The sequence below is a fragment of the Psammomys obesus genome, unplaced genomic scaffold, assembly GCF_907164565.1.
Source record: "Psammomys obesus unplaced genomic scaffold, mPsaObe1.curated_primary_1811, whole genome shotgun sequence".
NCBI lineage: Eukaryota > Metazoa > Chordata > Mammalia > Rodentia > Muridae > Psammomys > Psammomys obesus.
In genome coordinates, this window is record NW_026586589.1 from 7,367,299 (window position 1) to 7,386,026 (window position 18,728).

Here is an 18,728-nt window from a genome sequence, read left to right on the forward strand (position 1 = left end):
TGAGACCCAGATACTTACTGTCCCCTCTGCCTAGAAAGTTCTCATTGAAGTTTTTCATCTTTCTTGATCTCTTTATTCAGATCAAAAAAATCACCTCTTTAGGGAGAGAGCTATGGCTCAGAGGTTAAAAACACTGCTTGCTCTTCCAGAGTGCCTGTGTTCAATTCCCAGCAACCACATGATGGCTCATAACCATCCATAATAAGATCTGGTGCCCTCTGCTGGTCTGCAGGCACACATGCAGGCAGAATACTATATATACAATAAATAAATCTTAAAAAAAAAAAAGTTACCTCTCTAGGGAGTCTCTCACTGTCCAACCAGTTTTTCCCTTTGTGGTATTGGGGTTCACACATGCTAGGCAGGAACTCTACCACTGAGTGACACCCTCAACTTCAGCCACCTTGTTAAAGTGATCTCCTTCAGTGAACCCCCTTCCTCAGTGTGTCTCCTTCCAATTGCTGATTGTCTCTAACCAGTTTTTCCTGTCTCACTCTTTTCTCCACTGGACTGACAGCCTTTGACTAGGGAGCCTAAGGCAAGGCCTGGGCCACCGTGGGAACTCCAGACATTTGTTGATTTAAATTGTTCTACATTAGAGCTTGGCTTGGTGCATGCCTTTAATCTCAGCACTAAGGAGGCAGAGGCTGGTGGGTCTCTTTTGAGTTCCTGGCTGGGGCTATATGGTGAGATCCTATCTGAAAAACAAAAACAACAACAACAACAACAAAGTGTTCTACGTTGGGTGTCTCCACTCCAGTTCTATATGAGCTTGTACCAGCAGCTAAGGTCAGAGAGGAGAGACAGTGGGAGATAAGGGAGGCTGAGGGAGTCCGTGGTTCAGCATCAAACACATTTATTTCACTTTTATTGAGTATACAAGAACAGAGAGCACACGCATACAGCACGGAGCACTGAGGTGGGGGAGCGTGGGGACAGGAGAGGAGAGAGGGGAGTGAGTAAAAAGGAATAGGACAGCATTGCAGTTGGTTGTTAAGGTGCTTTTGAAAAAAATATAGATATATTTAGAGTGATGTCGCTCATGCAATTTCAGGCCAGTCTTGGTATGTGCTTGCAGGATTCAGAAACTGAAACAGGTCCTGGCACTTCCTATACCCTCACGTGGAAAGATTCACAGAAAGCAAAAGTAGAGGGAAAAGGGGGGAGGGGTGCATGAGACGCAGAGTGGGGATAAAGCCTCATTGTGTAACGAGTTTGCCCTGCTCGCTTAGTTAAAAGGGATGGGGTCACCCAGTGTCACGTGGTGAGTTAGGAGCTGCAAGGAGATGGCCACCCAGAACCTTGACTGCTCGCTGAGGCTTTTCTCACACTGTTACCTGGCCCCTGGATGGAGAGGTACCACAGAGAAGATGACACACACACACAAAAGCAAAAAGAAAAAGTAGGCTGAAGTCAGACAAGACAACGTCCTTATTCTCTATGGAGAGGAGAATGGGGAGCAAAGAGTGCCCTAGATTTTAGTCCCCTCCTCCCTGGGCAGGGTGCTGACTGCCTCTCTGGGAAGAAAAAAAAAAAAACGGTCAGAACATCTATGGAGCAGGTGTCTCCCTAAACCCTAATGTCCCACAAGCTAAGCTGGGTCATGTCACCCTTGCCCTGTAGCCCATGTGCAGGGCAGGCACAACTCTCCAAACAAAGATCCTCCCTCTGAGGTATGTATGCCCAGTGTGTGCAGGCCGAAGAGTTCCTGCAAAGACAGGTGAGGCCTGAGACTGATTCCGAGGGGATAGAGCTATTCCTGCTCTAGGCTCAGAAGCAGCAGAAACTTGCGTGCTATAAAGGGCAGGAAGGAGGTTTTGTGGCTTCTCCATCAAGAATGGCCAAAGATCCTGGAGCAGAGACAATGCACTGCCACTGGAGTGGTGTGGGCCCACGAGCCTGCACCGGGGGTGTATGGCTGACTCTGCTATCTAACAGCTTGGCTGTCTTCTCAGCTGCCACAGAGACAAAAGCTACTCTAGCTTCTTGACCTGTGTCAGACCAGCACCTGTAAGTAGGTAGGGTGTATATCGTAACTAATAAGCAAACCAAGAGGGCACATCTAGTCTGGGCCCTCCGACAAGACATTTCTCCTTAGTGTCTAATAAGGTGGAGGAAATGGAGAAGTTCTGAAATGAGCCAGCTCTGGTTAGGGATAGGCTTGTCCACTAGTTTCCCACGTCCCCCTTCTCCTGGCATGTTTCCCTTCCATGCTGAAACAGAGCCTGGCACAAACAGGCAATCATAAACATCTGTTGAATGAATGTATGAACTGCCTTGGCAGGACTAGGACATGGAATGAGATTGCTGTGGTATATTTTCACTCAGAAAGGGAGGGACATAGCAAGCAAGCCAGAAGCCTGCATGTGCCAGATTGCAACAGCAAGCTTGTGGCAGGGTCTTCTCCAAGGGCTCCTGTCATCTCAAGGCCATTTCTGAGCCTGGATACTACCAACCGAGGTCTTGCAAGCCAGGGTCTAACGCAGATAGAGCCAGTAGGGGGGCACTTCCTTATACCTGCTATCATTCTAGGGCAGGTGAGGCCTTTAGAAGTGCGGTGTGGGCCTACTACAGCCCTCCCTCTGTCCATTGCCTCTTTGTCATGGCCACTTTAGCTCGGGAAAAGGAGAATGAGTCACAGGATGAAAGCGGCACGGGGGAAGACTGGCTGGGCATTTCAGAAAACCAAGTGAGAGTCGCTGCTTTCTACCCTACCAGGGCACCACCTCCCTCAAGAGAAAGAACTGATTGTGACGAGGCGGTGAAGAGCAGGGCAGGACGTGGTGGAACACAAACAAAAACAAGGACCCTGGTAGTAGCAAAACAGAAAGAGAGGACTGAAAACCAAGGCAAGCCCCCTGGAGGTAGGAGGACTGACCTATGGGACCTCAGCAGCAGGAGTCCTGAGCACAGACCAGGCCCTGACAGCTACTGCTGGGGGAGAAGGCATCTTGGCCTGGCATATTCGGGACTACATCTGTGTCACTTCCTTCTGGCCTGGCCGAACCCTCACCTCTCTATGGAGGGTCCCCCACTCTCCCCACCGATCACCCAGTTACAAACACCACACACAGTTTCACTACACTGAATCTGTCAGCTCTACTGGGAGCCGGCCCCACCCAGAGTCTAGTGTCCTCGGCTGGGCCAGTTTGGCAAGATCTAGGAACCTTGGGATACACCAAATCACAGTCAGGTAATTGTAACTTGGAAATGTCAGCTGCATACTTACCAGCACAGTTTATTTTAATATTTGTTTCCTGTTACATGTAATATACATAACTTAAAAGCACAGTCATACAATCTCCTACGAGCTGCACCTCCGTCATGAGAAACCGGAAACATACAATGTCTACTTCCCTTCCCATGGCTTCCTTTTGCTCTTGTAGTCTTTTTTGTTTCCGATGAGGGTCATCTGCAGTGGCCCTCAGCAGGACCAGGACACAGAAGAGGAGGGTCGGGAGAGAGGCAAGAGGGAGCTGAGACAGAAAATGGAGACAAAATGAGCAGACGTCGAGGGTGTGGCTGGGAGGCAGAAGAACAAAGAGTGGATTTCTAAGCCCAGTATCAAGACCCAGCAAACAACATGGAGTGTCCCTCCTTCTCCTTCCCATGGGGGAGGCTTCCATTCTCTCTTGGAAACCAGTTGCCTGTGCATGTCTTGCTGCTGTGACTTCTCTTGCTTGGCTACATGATCTTTTATGTTTTTTCTCTTTCCTTTGCATTAGAGGGAGCAAGAGAGGCTGGAGAACAAAGAGGGCGCTCGTCCATCCTGGAGTGTGAGCAGCTGGGCTTCAAGAGGGTGTCTACAATCATCGCGGTCTGCTTTTGTAGTTTGCAGGAGATGGAGGTGAGGGAGCGAGAGATTATGATTGTTATTTATTTTCCCGGGGGAAAAAAAATTCCCACCAATTCAATTTGTCTGCAAAGGAAATGAAGGTTGTTGCCGATGTTGGTTGTCGCCATCAGCTGACTGCTCCGCCAGCCCCAGCAGCAGTGCGAGGACGCGGTGGTTCCTGTATATATATCTATATCTATATATATCTATATATATATATGCTTTCCCTTCCCAGTCTCTCATCAGTGACAGTACGTCGCAGCTGGGATGTTGGTGCTGTCGGAGAATCCAGAATGAAGGCCCCTTCTTAATGGTTCTCTGGCTTGGGTTGGACCAGACACGCCAGCATCTCTTCACGGAGGTCAGGATTCCTGGGTGCCAGAGGCAGGGGAATGGGGTGGCAGGTACAAAGGAAGGAAGAGAAGGGAAATTAGTGACTTTAGACACATGGCAAACTGTTCTAGCTACCCTTTGCCCTGCATTGCAGCCCAGAGAAAAACTCATCCAAGGCCACACAGCTCACTTGTGGCATCTAAGGAATGACCCACGTGTACCTGACTCTAGAGTCCGTGTGTTTGCTTGTTTGCTCCTGAGGAGGCAGCACCTTTTACTGAAAATCTTTTAAGTGGTCCTCTAACGTGAAGGCGCTATGGTCCCCATCATTTTCCTCTTCCTCCCTCGCTCCTCTCAGTTCTGCAGCTGTTTCACCCAGGTTGCAGGTCGTCTGGCTTTCCTTTGCTTTTCCCATTTATTCCCCATGGGCCTGCTGTGGCCTGGAGATTAAACTACAGACAGCAGTGCTTAAAGAAAAACAAAACAAAAACCCACCAGAGCCTGCAGTCCAACTAAACTATAGGTTTACCTATAGAAGTGTGGACTCCCTGCTTCCTGGCCTGGCTGCTCTGTAGCTGTGGGCAAGTGTCTCAGCCTCTCTAAGCCTCCATCAATCTCTGTAAACCGGGACCTGCCTTACGCAGGTAGAAACATGCCACAGAGTGGGCCTCACGTCTGGAGGGCCGAAGACGCACCTTGTTGCTATACTTGCTTCACTGACGCCCTTGCCCTGATTTCCCCAATAGCAAGAGCTATCAGTTACTGTCTTTGTTATCTCAGTGGCAACTGCTCAAAAACACTTCGTACACGGAACAGCATTCCTGACTCTCGTCACTCATATTGTATCAAGAATGTTCTAAGAATCATAAAAGAATCCTTCTTGGCTCATTTGACTGAGAGGAAAACTGAAGCCCAGGGGCTCAATGGCTTGGCGAGTTGGTGGCAGGATGATGGTGAGAACCCAAGGTTCCTATTTGGAAACAGGTCGATTCCTTCCCGGCCCTCCCCGACAGGTAAGGTGAGGAAGCTCCAGGCAGCCAGGTGAGTGCCTTCCTCTTGTTGGCAGTGTTTGGAGACAGATCCTCTCTGAGGGGGATAGGCCAGGAAGGGCCCAAACAATACTGTGCACAATTCATTCTTCTTAGATTAAGACAGCAGTTGATCGCTTACCGTGACCCACAGCAGTGACTGGCCTACCTGATTTGGAAGGCTCACTGTGTGCCAGCCACTCGGGTAATTACCAGATCTGTATAATCTCCATGAGACAAAGCCTATGGGAAGTGAGCATGGAAGGAACATATGTGGCTCTGGAGTCGACCACATTAGGCTGCCTCTAATCAGTTTATCCTGTTCTCAGCACTGCAGCTATGAGCAAGCCTGTTAAGGTCTCTAAGCATCTGTCAAATGAATGAGCAGATAGTAAGAAGCCTGTCACTCAGCACGGTGTAGGTACCCCATGAATAACAGCAATGGGGGAGCCGATACTGGTAAGAAAACACAGGATGCAGGAATCGCTTGGTAAGGTCTCAGAGCTGAGGGAAGGGAGAACCTGAAGCCAGGTGTGATGGTCCCTGCCTGGAATCCCGGCACTTAGGAAGGCCAGCAGGGAATATACTGAGATCAAGGGCAGCCTGGGCTATATAGCAAGACTTGCCACCAAAAAAGATAGGAAGGGATAAAGGAAGGCCTGAGATTTGAAATCGGGTCTGTAGGACTATGGAGTTCTTGGGGGGAGGGGTGGGGTACCAAGATACAGCTCTCCAGTGTTTTTCAAGCACCTTAAGAAGCAAAGGCTTTGTTTGTTTGTTTGTTTGTTTGTTTGTTTTTTAATTCAGAAAAGTCTTCTCCCCAGAATCAGTGGGAGTGGCCCTGCTAAGAGGCTAGGATGGCTCCTACTTGGCATTAACTTATAGCAAAGCATGTGGAAAGAGAAGGCAAGAGAGACTTGTGGCTCCCCAGAACATAAAGCGGATCGCTACAGAATGAGCTGGAAGAGAGAACAGGGGTATATCAGTGTGCCTGGGGAGAACGGCATTCAGTGAAGAACTGAAGAGGAGGAAATGAAGCAGCAGGGCTGATGTCAAAGACCGCAAGCACGCGGCAGGGCAGGGCAGATGTGGAGGCCGGGAGAAGAGGAAAGGGAAAGTCAGAGAGCCTGGGGCTCCAGCGGCAAACAGCCTCCAGGGGAAACACAGTTAAGAGTGAGAGGATGGAGGTGACGGAGGGAACAAACACAGACACCCAGAAAAGCACACAGTCAAAGGAATACACTGGAAAGGTGCTTGCTCCAGCTCTTCACTCTGCAAATACTGGAACTGAGCCCCCCTCCCCGCCCCACCCCAGAGAAGAAACTGACCCACTGGTCAGTGGCAGGGCCATAGGGCCAGGCCTTTGGAATCCCACCAGCACAGAGATCTTAGCGTCATGGCCCCTACATCTGGCTACTGGGGCCTTCACAAGGACTGATGTATAACTAAATAGTAATCCTCATGAAGTAGGGGTTCCAGGTTCACCCAGCTATTCCAGAGCAGACCATCCAAGGCAGCTTCCTCAGGGGACGTCACCAACTTTGTGCTAGCATGACCAGTGACTCACCCCCCACCACGCTGAGATTCAGAGAGGAGGAAAAACCAGGTGACGACAGTTTGCATGGAAGTCTGAGTTAAGGTTTTACTGTGGCCAGCTTACTCTCCTTCAGCATATACAATGGAAACAGACTGTGAGCACTGCGTGAAATTTACTTTCCTAGAAAGTACTTGCTCTCAATATCACTACTAAAAGTCTCAGATAGTTCTGTTTTTCTCAACTTTTCTAGACAAATAGAAAGTTTTAGTTTTTCAACTTTAAATCCTCTGTGTAGGAGGTACCTAGGAATGCATGCACACTCGTGAGCTGGAGGTCAGCTTTGAGTGCAGTGGTTTATCTGTGTGCGTTAGTTTTCGTTTGTTTGTGTGAGGCAGGGTCTCTCACCAGCCTGGAGCTCACCAAGCAGACCAAGCTGGCTGACTGGCAGGTCCCTGGCTCCATCTCCCGGCACTGGCATTGCAAGTGTGCACCACAGCACCCAGCTTTCTACAAGGGAGTTCTGGGGCTCAAACTCAGGTCCTCACAACTTCGTGGTAAACGCTTTATAAACTCAGCTACTTCCCCAACACTTAAATCCCAAATTTTAACTTAATAAAGAGCAAATGTGTGTGTGTGGTGGTTTGAATACGAATGGCCCCCACAGGCTCATATCTTTGAATGTTTAATCACGAGGGAGTGAAATTGTTTGAAAGGGCTATTCGAGGATTAGGAGATGTGGTCTTGTTAGAGGAAGTTGGGTGGGCAGGCTTTGAGGTTTCAAAAGCCCACACCGGGCCCAGACTCTATCTGTCTCTCTGTGTTGCTGTCTCTGACTATCTCTGTGTCTCTGTCTCTCTCTCTCAGCCTGCTGCCTGGGCATCAGGATGTAGCTCTCAACTCTTCCTCCAGCACCATGCCCACCATGCCTAGTGCCATGCTCCTCACCATGATGATAATGGACTAAAGCTCTGAGACTGTAAACAAGCCCCCAATTAAATGTTTTCTTTTATAACAGTTGCCTTGGTCATGGTATCTCTTCACAGCAGTAGAAGTGACCAAGACACACATGAAGTTCATGTTAATGACATATGTGGGGGCCTGGGCGTGTGGCAGAACACTTGCTGCTGTGTGACAAGTCCTCAGATTGATCCCCATTGCCTTAAATAACAAAGGGGCCTAGGAATGCAGCAGTTAGCAGAATGCTTGCCTAGTGCAGCAAGCTCCGAGCTTGATTTCCAGCACAACATAATATTGGGAGAGGTGGTGCCTGAAGTCTCATTGCTAGAGAGGTATAAGCAGGAGGATTAGGAGTTCAAGGTCATCCTTGGCTACCAAGTAAGATCAAGGGAAAGAAACCTAAGCTATATGAGAACCTGCCTCCAACGAAAACAAAACAGAAGCCAGGCATGGTCCTTAATCTCACCGCTTGGGAGGCAGAGGCAGGCTGATCTCTGAGTTTGAGGCCAGCCTGGTCTACAAAGTAAATCCCAGGACAGTCAGGGCTATACAGAGAAACCCTTTCTCAATGAAATGATACAAACAAACAAACAAACAAATAACCCCCCATTTATTAATCACTTTACTTACGTCAGTATATCCCTTTTCATTTGATAAATATTAAAATTCCCGAGATAGCTGACATTTTCACACTACATCTTTGAAATCCTACATGTATTTACCCTAAAGCACATCTCATCTTGACTGAGCCATTTCAAGTACCTGACGGCCATATTTGCCATTGACTGCCATATTGGACCGCACAGAACAAACACTGCCACCATTACACAAGTTCTTCTGGATGAGACCGATCCAGACCATGGGTCAGCATTCTTTCACATGTCAGGAAAACATGTCAGTACTTTCCCTCTGAGAAGGTGGCACTCAAAGAAAGAGAAGCATTCTTGTACCCCTCTAAAAAACAATTCAAGAAAAGGCAAAGAGGCAACCAGCTACTATTTGTAGGGCCTTTGAGGTGGTTTGTTCCTGCTGTAGTGTAATGTATGAGCTGTATACAGTGCACAGATGTAAGGGCAGCAAGAGCTTGCCTTTTGGGAGTGGTGCTGAGGAAATAGCCTGGTCTCACTCATGTTAAGCATCTGCGTATGATTAGGCTAAATCCCCAGCACTGAAAAAAAGTTGATCTATGTGTATCTTCATGTAGCCCACCCAGTTGGAAACATTCCCTCGAAAGTTTCCTTGTCTCTCTTCACTGTCACATCCTAGGGGTAATGCTATTCTGCTTTTCTTCCCAATGGGATAAAAATTTTGCCTGCTATTCACTTCCAGTGAATGGAATCACAAAGCTGAGATTTTTGTCTTCTATGTCTGATAAAATTCAGGGAGCTTCCAGAGAGGCAGAAGAACCCCTTCCACAGTGTAGGCTGCAAGAGGCCTGACATGTCCCCACACTGCACTATTGGAGACCTTGAAGGCCTTCAATGACATAGAAAGATGGTAGCGTTTCTGGGAATCTGGCCCTGGAGGGCCTGAGAAGTCCCAGGTTTGTAAGCAAGCAAAGCAGATGGTCAAAGACTATGGACATCACATTCCCTTAGCAATATTGCATCAGCGTGATGGAGAGAGTGACTCGGGATGGAAATGTGGTACCCAGACTGGTCTGTGCCTCCATTTATATCAGCTCCCCTCCCCGCCAATCCTCGGCAGCCTTTCCTTGCCCCTTGTGGACTTGCTTTTCTGGACTTGGGGTCTTAAATGCTAAAGAAACTGAGACACCATCTTCTCTTCCTCCTTCCCTTGGTCTGGAGTGGGGCCTCTGTCTCTCTCCTTGGAGACACAAGCCAAGTAGGTGAGGGTCACAGCTGTGCTACCGATCATGCTACCCAGGCTGTCAGTGGAAATGATGCTCCAAGGATAGTTACTGCTTCCTCCTCCTCCCCCACACTGCTGAGCCCCGGGGCCTTACCTGTGGCTTTTTGTCCCTCTCCTCTGGGGATGGGTCTGTTTCTCTGTAGACAACAGCTTTGGTTACCAGCATGTCTGGGTGCTGTAGTTTGGCTTCCTTGATGGCCAAAGCCAGGGCCTGGTGGGCAGAAGAGCGTAGTGAGGCACCATGAATAGTGACTATGAGAGAACCTGTCCCGATTGCACAGCTGGGGAAACTGAGACCCAGAAGGGGCCGGGTTAAAGAGTTAGAGAAAGCGGCTCGAGTGTGAATCTTACAATCCCCTTACCTGAATGGGGTCAGCAAGGAATGGACGCCTTCTCTAACCAGAAGGGTAGTCGTCCACAGGTCACCCATTATAGGAGGGACTGGATACCAGGCTGTGCCCTGGAAATACTGTTTCCTAGCCCCATACCTGGTCTTGATCGACATCTTCATCCCCAGTAATGATGATTCGCTTCTCAATCCTTGTCTCAGAAAACCCTCCCTTCACAGTCTGCAGAGAGACAGAAGCAGAGGGCAGGGGAAAGAAAGGTGAGGTCGCTCTTAGGTCTGCTGAGACAGGAGGCCTACACACCTCAGCCTCAGTCAACTGAGGAGGCTGGGAGACAGCAGATCATGCCTTTCCTGGCCTCCTCAGCATTGCCCTTTTCTGGTTTGGGGACTTCGGACTGTAGCTCCTTCGGGGATTGTTACCTCCCCCCCCAGCTACCAAACTGTCCCATTTATGTATTCCACACCCAGCTCAGACGCTGCTCCTTGGCTGGCAGAGTTGCAAGGCCTCCTTTCTGGCCCTCCCCGAACACTGACTCTGTGTCTCTCATGGTCTTGGGCCTTTGCATGGTGCTGAGCTGCGTGCGCAGGGTCCTGCTCACCTCTCCAGGCTTCGAGCTCTGGAGAACGAGGCTTGTATTTTGACCACCTTGGTATCCCCTCCTCACCCAGTATCTTTCCCAGTCTGACCTGGATGTAGCTCTGTAGTTGGATGAACACATGAATGAAATGTGAATGGTGACAAGGCTCTACCTCATATGACTCGGAACAATCCAACAAAGAGACTTTATTACCTCTACCATTCTCTCAGGGAATGAGGCTTGGAAGTAGAGGATGGGGCAGGGCCTAACTGTTTGGCATATTCAAGAAGGATGTGACCGAAGGAAATCATAGCTGGAGGTGAGCAAGGGTGAACAGAAAGCCTCAAGCGGTAAAGAGCAGAGAAGCTTTTTCTGAGCTATATTCAATGTGGGGTGAGCCATGTAAGGCGTTCCCATAAAGCCAGCAGGAAACTCAGTGCTGCTCTCTCATGTCTTTTGAGAGGTTGCTTCTTGGGAAATGTGTCAAGGTGCCAAAGGTACAAGGTTGCAGGCAGGGCCCTGCAGAGTGTGGACAAAGGGACAGTGCTACCGATGGCACTCTCCCTTAGGTGGCTCAGCTGGACCCTCAGATCGACACCTGTGCTTTGCTTGGCTCCTCAGCCTTCCAGCCGTGGCTGGGCCCCTCCTGATTTCCCTGGCCACTCAGCTGGGAACTTGTTGCAGCCTCCCAGATTGCAGCCTTTTTTAATTCCTTGGCTATCACAGCTGATTAACCCCCTCCTCCAGGAATGCCTCCCTCCTGTGGCCTGTGCTCTTCTGTCTCTAGCTCCCACCTGGCCCAAGCCCTCAGCCCAGGCCTCAGTTCTTATCAAGCACTCTAGAACTCTCCTCCCTCTACTCCCCTGCACCTTCTTTCTTTCTTTCTTTCTTTGCATTGCTGGGAATCGAAACAACACCTTGTATACAACAGACAGACTCAGCCACTGAGCTCCAGTCCCAGCTCCAGTGAGCCTGTTTCCACTGATTCACTACCTATGTCAGAAATTTCCTCCAGAGCTCCAGTTTCCCTTAGACTAAGATCCTCCACAGTCAAATCATCCCCAGTGGCTGGTGCCTACCTCATCTGCCTCCATATTCTCTATTGCCTTGCCCCAAGTGCAACCTAATTTCCCAGCCCCCAAACTTCACACTACTTTCTGGTTTCCTACAAACACGCCTCACTTACATCACCTCCAGCCATCGGGGGGTGGGGGGTGGGGAGTCCAGTAAGGTTCAGGCTCACTAGCATTTGCTTAGCAAAGTAAACACACAGTGTCTGCCCCCGCCCCTTTGCTAGCATCCCTCCTGACTCCTTCACCCTCAGGTGTTCTGCAGGGAGAATACTGCTTTCCTCTCTCTCTTGCTTTGGGTGGGTGGGCAGGGAGGACAGTGTTTAGGGACTGATAGGGATTAAGCCTAGGGGCCTTGCCAGACCAGGACTATATACTACTGAGAGATATCTCCAGCCCTCTTTACTTTTAATGTTGAAACAGGGTCCCACTAAGTTGCCTGAGCTGGCCTGAACTTTCAGTCCCACAAGAGCTTCCTAAGCAGCTGGGATTCAAGGCCTTCGTTACCACGCTAAGCCAATAACAATTTTTTTTTCTTCCCAAATGATGCTCCCTAAGTTTGGGGCGCTTGCTGCTTGCCACTCTTCTGGATTCGCCTGGCTCTCAAGGCCAGTAAAATGCAAACATCAGTGTTCATCATTACTTTGGAGGACCATCTGCCAATGCTGTGTGCAAGGCCTACTCCTAAGACAGCAGGAGCACGGGACAATGCATTCAAGAACTGGCCAAGGTCCCCTCTGTGCCTTAGAAAACGGGGAGCCAAGGCTCAGCCCTGGAGATAACCTTCCCACCTGCAGCCCGCTGGGGCCCGGGAACCTGCTTCTACTCACTTTGGTGACATGGGTGGTGGTGGAGGTGGAGAGGGTTTCCGCGGTGGCGCCGTACGTGCTGGTGAGGACATCTTTCCCGATGATCTGCAGAATACAACCACCCCCACCCCAGGGTCAGGTCAGGGCGCTGGGCTCTGAAGGGGCAGGCAGGGCTAGGGAAAATTTCCCAGAAATAAGCAGGGCCCCCATGAAGGTGAAGCATGGAAGCCAAGATGCTCAGAATCATTCATTCTTAGACAAGAATATCAAAACCTTTCCAAGTCCAGGGATCTATAACTCTTAGATCTTGAAATCCCTAAGGCCCACAGTCCTAACACCACCCTAGACTCTAAGCCTCCCAGAAGAATGGACAGATTTGTCCAGGGAGGAGACAGAGCCCCACGCCCACCCCACCCACTGGGCTCTCATCTTGTCACAGGCAGGAACATGCTCTCGCTGGACTAGACAGAGAACCACAAACAGAATCAAAGCACCGGAAAAGATCTCTCAGTGACAGACTTGGGGTTACTGCTGGGACAGCCACCAACACAACCCAGCCTGGAATCCAAGCCTGTGGACTCCTCGCTCCCTGTTCTTCCTCCTCTATACAGTGATGTAGCTACGTGTGTACGTGTCTGCGTGCACATGTGTGTATGTGTCCCGTTTACCCCCGGCCCTGATGCCGATGCTTTGGTTACATGGGGAGGCACTGATGGGCACCTTGGGCACCTGCAATGGTCCTGAGCCCCTCGCTGCACTTCCTGTGGGCTGTGTGCCCGCGTCCTCAGCTCTAAGTCCCCTAGCCTGAGCTGGCCCTGCCTACTTACCGGTGAAAGAGAACGGATTTCCGTGGCCACCGTCTGTGGGCCTGGGATCATGGCAGCTGCCCCCTTCCCGGACTTGAGACTGTTCTCCTGGGGAGACAATAGTGCTCAGATGGCCAGGTCTCAGGTCAAGAGGCCTCCAGGCTAGGCAGGGCGTGTGGCCGTGTGGTTATCGTCACCATAGGGTTGAGAAGTAACACAGAGGCAGGAAGCTGAGGCATTCACCCCCCACTTACTCAGTCCCACACGCTTGCACACTCGCTCACACACTCACTCAACAGAGATTACTGAATCCCTGCTATTTGGGAAGTCATGGCGAACAAGATACAGCCTTGCTCTCTGGAAGCACTGAAGGGAGTTAGGATGCCCAGGCTCTTGTTCTGGACCTTCTGTGCACCCTGAGGCAGGGCCACTTCCTCCCTACTTGTCTGCGAAAGAAAGGATCTTTGCCTATTCCGTGGCACTCTTATGAGAACAAAGGTAAAGGGGTTTTGTAAACCAAAAGCTGCCGGTAAGTGAAAGAGCGTGAGTGGATGGATCACGTGAGTACTGCCTGGTACCCCTAGGTACTCCATTAGGTATGTGCATCCTCGAGATTTCATTCACCCTTCCAAACCACTGAGAGCCAAGCCTTGGTAGCAGTCCTGTTCTACAGAGGACACACGGGAGGGGAGCCTAGAGTATGTGGCTTGCTCAAGTCTCGAGGCAAGACTGTTAACTCCTGACCTGGGCAGCTGCAGCACTGCTAGGTGCTCATGGCCTGTGCCAGCACTCTGCCCTTGGAGCTGTCCCGCTTGAGCCAGCTCCCCCGGTCTTCTCCTGGATTCTAACTGCTAGATCTCCCTGGAATTGTCCTTGGTGTAAGGTATCTGGCCAAGGGATACTAAGTTTCTATTGTTTCATTCCTGCAGTCTGCAGCTTGCCTTTGTTATTCGGGTCTCCGACAAATGGACCCAGGTCTTGCTGTGCATGGCAAGGACCCGGACCACTGACTTCCTGCTGAAGCAGACCTTCTGCTCCGCCCTTGCCTCTGCCGCACCTGTCGCTGGCCAGGTCACTCAGCACACCATCAAGAGGCATATTCCTTGCAGCATCTTGGATTCCAGACTGCAAAGGCCATTTGTAGCCATGTTTTCTCTCTCTGGCTTAGGGAATGGCCACCGTCTCTGAGTCCTTCTGTCACTCAGACTGTGCTCACATAAAGTCTCTTATTCTCTGTCTTCCCTCTTGTCACTGAGGCCAGTGTCCAAAGCTTACCTCCATCTTTGCAGTGAAGACAGGAGCCACTAAATGGGGTACAGGTTGTTCAAACTCTAGCCTCTTCCCTCTCCCTGCATCCGTAGCCATGTCCACCCTTCAACTCAAGGAAGCAGTTCCTCTCCCTGAGCAAGGCAAGCCCACGATCGTTCCTCAGGGCTCCCCTCTGTCCACCCTCAGGTACCCAGGGCAGCCTCCTGCCTCACTGATGCCACAGCCTCCTGCCTCTACCTGTGTTGTCCCAGATCTTTCTTGAACCCCAAATCTTCAAAACCAATTGTCTTCTGAGCCTTTCCCCGGAAACGCCCCATACGTCCACCTCATTCCGGTCAGTTCAGCAGTGGGGCTGGCTGCTGGATCCCAACATACAAGCTTAACACTCCGCTCACGCTACACTGCCGGCATCACCTGGAGGGTGATGGAAGGCTTGTGAACACAGATTGCCAGGATCCCCGGGGATTCTGAACTAGGCTTTTTGAGCAGGGTGAGGAATGTGCCTTTTCTCACAGGTTCCTGAGTGACACCGTAAGAGCCCCTGGCTAGCAAACACCGCCCTTGGCCCCTCCGCTCTGTCTCCTGAACATGCTCCCAGTGACCAAATACTGTACTTTCCTGCTCCTAGACTTCCTAGTCTCCCCGCCCCTACCCCCCGTTCTCTGCCTCACCTGCCTTCTTGAACCCTGGCAGTTCTTCAGCTAGACCCCAGCCCTTTAGACAGGTTCCCACCTTCCCTTTCTGTCCTCACGTGGGCCCCAGAGTAGAGAGAGACACTGTTTCCTCCAGTGCCCAATTCACAGTGCCTGGCACAGCACTTCACACATCGTGGGTGTTCAATAAACATTTACTAAAGGAAGAAAAGAGGCAGGAAGGAGCGAGGGAGAGAGCAAGGGAAGGCCAAACTCCACGCATGCTGGTAATTTAACAGACACACACAGCCAATGACTCGCTTCTGCTCTAAAAACACCATTCCCCTGTTGTCTCCGGAACGAAGTTTAAACCACCTGACATGGCACGGGAAACACGTCTTTGCAGCCTCTCCCCCTCCTGTGCACATCTGCCAGCCACATGTGTTTCTTCACATCCCTGTCCTCACACCTGCTCTCACCGCCTGCAAGCCTTTCCCGAAGGCCACGCCTCACTCCATCCGTCCCTTACAGGCCCACTGTCCCTGCCCAGGTGACGCCTTCCCGCCATCCTCCTAGCAGAGGTGTCACTCACTCATGGCTTCCTTCCAGTGGTCCCTAGGGTGACTTTGCTGCACTGCTTCATGAGGGCAGGAAAGAGACAGCAGCAGCTGACTTCTGGAGACGCTAGGGCCAGGCATTGTTTGGGGGGGCTCTGCACAGGGTTCTTACTCCTTCCCATAGGAACCCCTCGAGGCTCCCACTCCACTTTACAGATGTGGAAATGAGGGCTTAGAGAGGTTCCGGTGACTTGCCCGAGGTCATCCAGCCAGGAAGGGAGAAGGTGGGCCTTGCTCATCACTGTGTGCCCAAGAGCTACATACATGACAGGCACTGGTGATGCCAAGTGAACAAATGGACCCTAGTGGGCAGGGTAGCTTCTGCATCGCTGTATCCCTGTGCTAGGCAGAGGCTCATCAATGTTTTCGGAACAAATGAATGGATGGATGGATGGATGAGGAAATGAATGAAATTACACTCTACTCACCATAAAGACAAATTTAAATTTAGCCTCACACGGATCTCAATGCCTCAGAGTAATAATTTGGAGCGAGAGAAAGAACTGAGTGATCAGGCGCGTGCCCGGTGCCATCGGGAACCAGGCTGGGTTACTACCCAGGGGTCTGTTTACTTAAAACCCACCTGCTGAGGCATCTGACTTAGGTCAGGGGTTTGGACACGGGAAGTCATTCAAAAACAACTCTCAATACCTCAAGAACGATCCGGCTCAGGCATTGCTACACTCTGTAGCCCCAGATCCACAGAGCTGATGTTCACACAGGTCAGGACAGGGGAGGAGCAGAGAGACTGAGAATGAAAGTGGAACTCCTGGTGTCAGAACACCTGAGACTAACCATGTGTATTGGTCATGTGACCTTGGGTTTGTCCCTTTACCCTCCTGAACCTAGGTTGTCTTGTTTGTGAAGGATGTAGAAGAAAGAAGAGTGGATAACCATAGCTAACCTGAAGGCCGAGTTTCTCAGGACACTGCCTGACATGATAACCTATGTGCTGAATGCTGTTTGCTCTCTTTCGCTGTTAAAGCTCCAGAGCAGCGGCTCTCAGCCTGCAGGTTCCAGCCCCACAGAGCTAGCACAGCAAACCCTGCATAGCCGTTACTTTACGATTCATAACAGTAGAAAACTATAGTGATAAAGTAACCATGAAATAATTTTATGGGGGGGTCACACAACATGAGGAGCTGTATTAAAGGGTCACAGTATTAGGAAGATTGAGAACCACTGCTCTAGAGTCTTGCAAGAAGCTGTGAGCCAGCCAGGCATGGCGGCACACGCCTTTAATATCAGCGCTCAGGAGGCAGAGGCAGGCAGATCCCTGTGAGCTAGAGTCCAGCCTGGTCTACAAAGGGAGTCCAGGTCAGCCAAAGCTATACAGAAAAACCCTATTTCAAAAAAACCAAACCAAAAAAAAAAAAAAAATTAAAAAATTAAAAAAAGCTGTGACCCACACAGAATGACGCTGACTCCTATTTTATAGACAAGGACACTCGAGGCCAAGGACTTTTCTTTACTGGTCAGACAGCAAATAAATAGCAAAATCCACAAGGTCCCTTAGAGGGTGTCTAAAAAACAAAGACAAAAAACAATAAATAAAGCCCCGAGTGTCCAACTCAGGTTCATTGCTGCCATCTACTGGCCGTGGAGAGAAAGCTGTCTGCAACACTGCAGGTTTAGATTTGCTGACTGCAGGATAGGGGTGGGATGGAGGCATTAGGGCAGGTAAGGGTCACTTGGAATTGCAAGATTCCCGAATGCCAAGAATCAGACGGTTCTACCCTCCCTCTCTTCCTGCACTCCTGGGATGGCGCAGATAACCGAGACTCCACTCAGGGGCCCCAGGAACTCCACTCCCTACATTACTCAATTTGGAGAACCAAAGCCTGACAACATTTAAGAGAGCAGCCAAGGTACCAGACACCAGGAATCTGGTCACCTGTCTCCCCACCATGAGGGCGGCTGAGGACTTCTGAAGCAGCTGCCAAGTTCTGGCTGTTGGGGGTTGAGGGAGAGTGAGGGGCAGGTCAGAGAGGGAGGCTTCCTGGCTTCCACTTACCATGGTGGTCGAGATGGTCTCTGTGGTGATGCAGGGGGGAGCAGTCATGAAGTCCTTCCCCATGGGGGCACCCCCATCAACCTGTGAGGCAGAGGAGGGAGCATCAGAGGTGAACGGACTCCGCAGACCTGCAGCATCTGTCATTCCCATTACAGAGTGACAGGCTGCGTGATCGGGTGAGCGGGCACACGCTGAGGGTGCTCTCGGAGCACCGCAGAGGGGCCTGAGGCTCCTACAGACTTCGTTTCAACCACTCTATTGGACAAAGAAAGAGCAACCATGCAAGCTGACGAATTCTCCCTAAGCTCTGACTTCGCAGTCCACAGAAAGTTGGTCTCTGATGTCATGTTTGTTGGGTTTTTGTTTATTTGTTTATTTGGTTGGTTTTTTTTTTTTTTTTTTCCAGACAGGGTTTCTCTGTGTAGCCCTGGCTGCCCTGGAACTCGCTCTGTAGAGCAGGCTGGCCTCGAACTCAGAGAGATCAGCCTGCCTCTGCTTTCCGAGTGCTGGGATTAAAGGTGTGCACCACCACTGTCCAGCTCTGTGTTGGCTAGTTTTATGTCAGTTTGACACAAGCTGAAATTTGGGAAGAGGGACTCTAAATTGGAAAACAAAGCAAAGCAAAAACAAAACAAAACAAAAAATGCCTCCACAAGATTGGCCTGTAGGCAAGTCTGTCAGGCATTCTCTTGATTAATGACTGCTGTGGGAGGCCCAGTCACTGGAGATGGGGCCATCCCTGGGCAGCTGGTCCTGGATGGCATAAGAAAGTAGGCTAAAGCTGGGTGGCACTGAGTAGGCACAAGCAGGCAGATCTCTGTGAGTTCAAAACCACAGAGTTAGTCCTAGAGGTAGTTCCACGACAGCAATGGATACACAGAGAAACCCTGTGTTTGAAAAAAAAAAAGAACGAAAGAAAAAAGGAAAGAAGAGAAGAGAAGAGAAGAGAAGAGAAGAGAAGAGAAGAGAAAAGAAAAGAAAAGAAAAGAAAAGAAAAGAAAAGAAAAGAAAAGAAAAGAAAA

The 18,728-nt window shown here is 50.3% G+C and overlaps 1 protein-coding gene across 13 annotated transcripts in view; it reads right to left on the reverse strand.

Annotated features, from left to right (window-relative positions):
• Window positions 1-839: 839 nt before the first annotated feature.
• Window positions 840-18,728, reverse strand: part of Epb41l1 (erythrocyte membrane protein band 4.1 like 1) — a 119,497-nt gene continuing 101,608 nt past the window's right edge. For 11 of the 13 annotated variants that reach the window (XM_055602294.1, XM_055602287.1, XM_055602299.1 and 8 more), the window contains 6 exons: window positions 17,707-17,787; window positions 13,196-13,282; window positions 12,390-12,473; window positions 10,051-10,131; window positions 9,657-9,773; window positions 840-4,206 (listed from right to left, as the gene is read on the reverse strand). In XM_055602294.1, coding sequence (XP_055458269.1) covers window positions 4,198-4,206; window positions 9,657-9,773; window positions 10,051-10,131; window positions 12,390-12,473; window positions 13,196-13,282; window positions 17,707-17,787 — 459 coding nt within the window. In that variant the 3' untranslated portion in view covers window positions 840-4,197. The remainder of the gene's footprint in view (window positions 4,207-9,656; window positions 9,774-10,050; window positions 10,132-12,389; window positions 12,474-13,195; window positions 13,283-17,706; window positions 17,788-18,728) is intronic. The other 2 variants (XM_055602297.1, XM_055602289.1) reach the window with 1 other exon arrangement.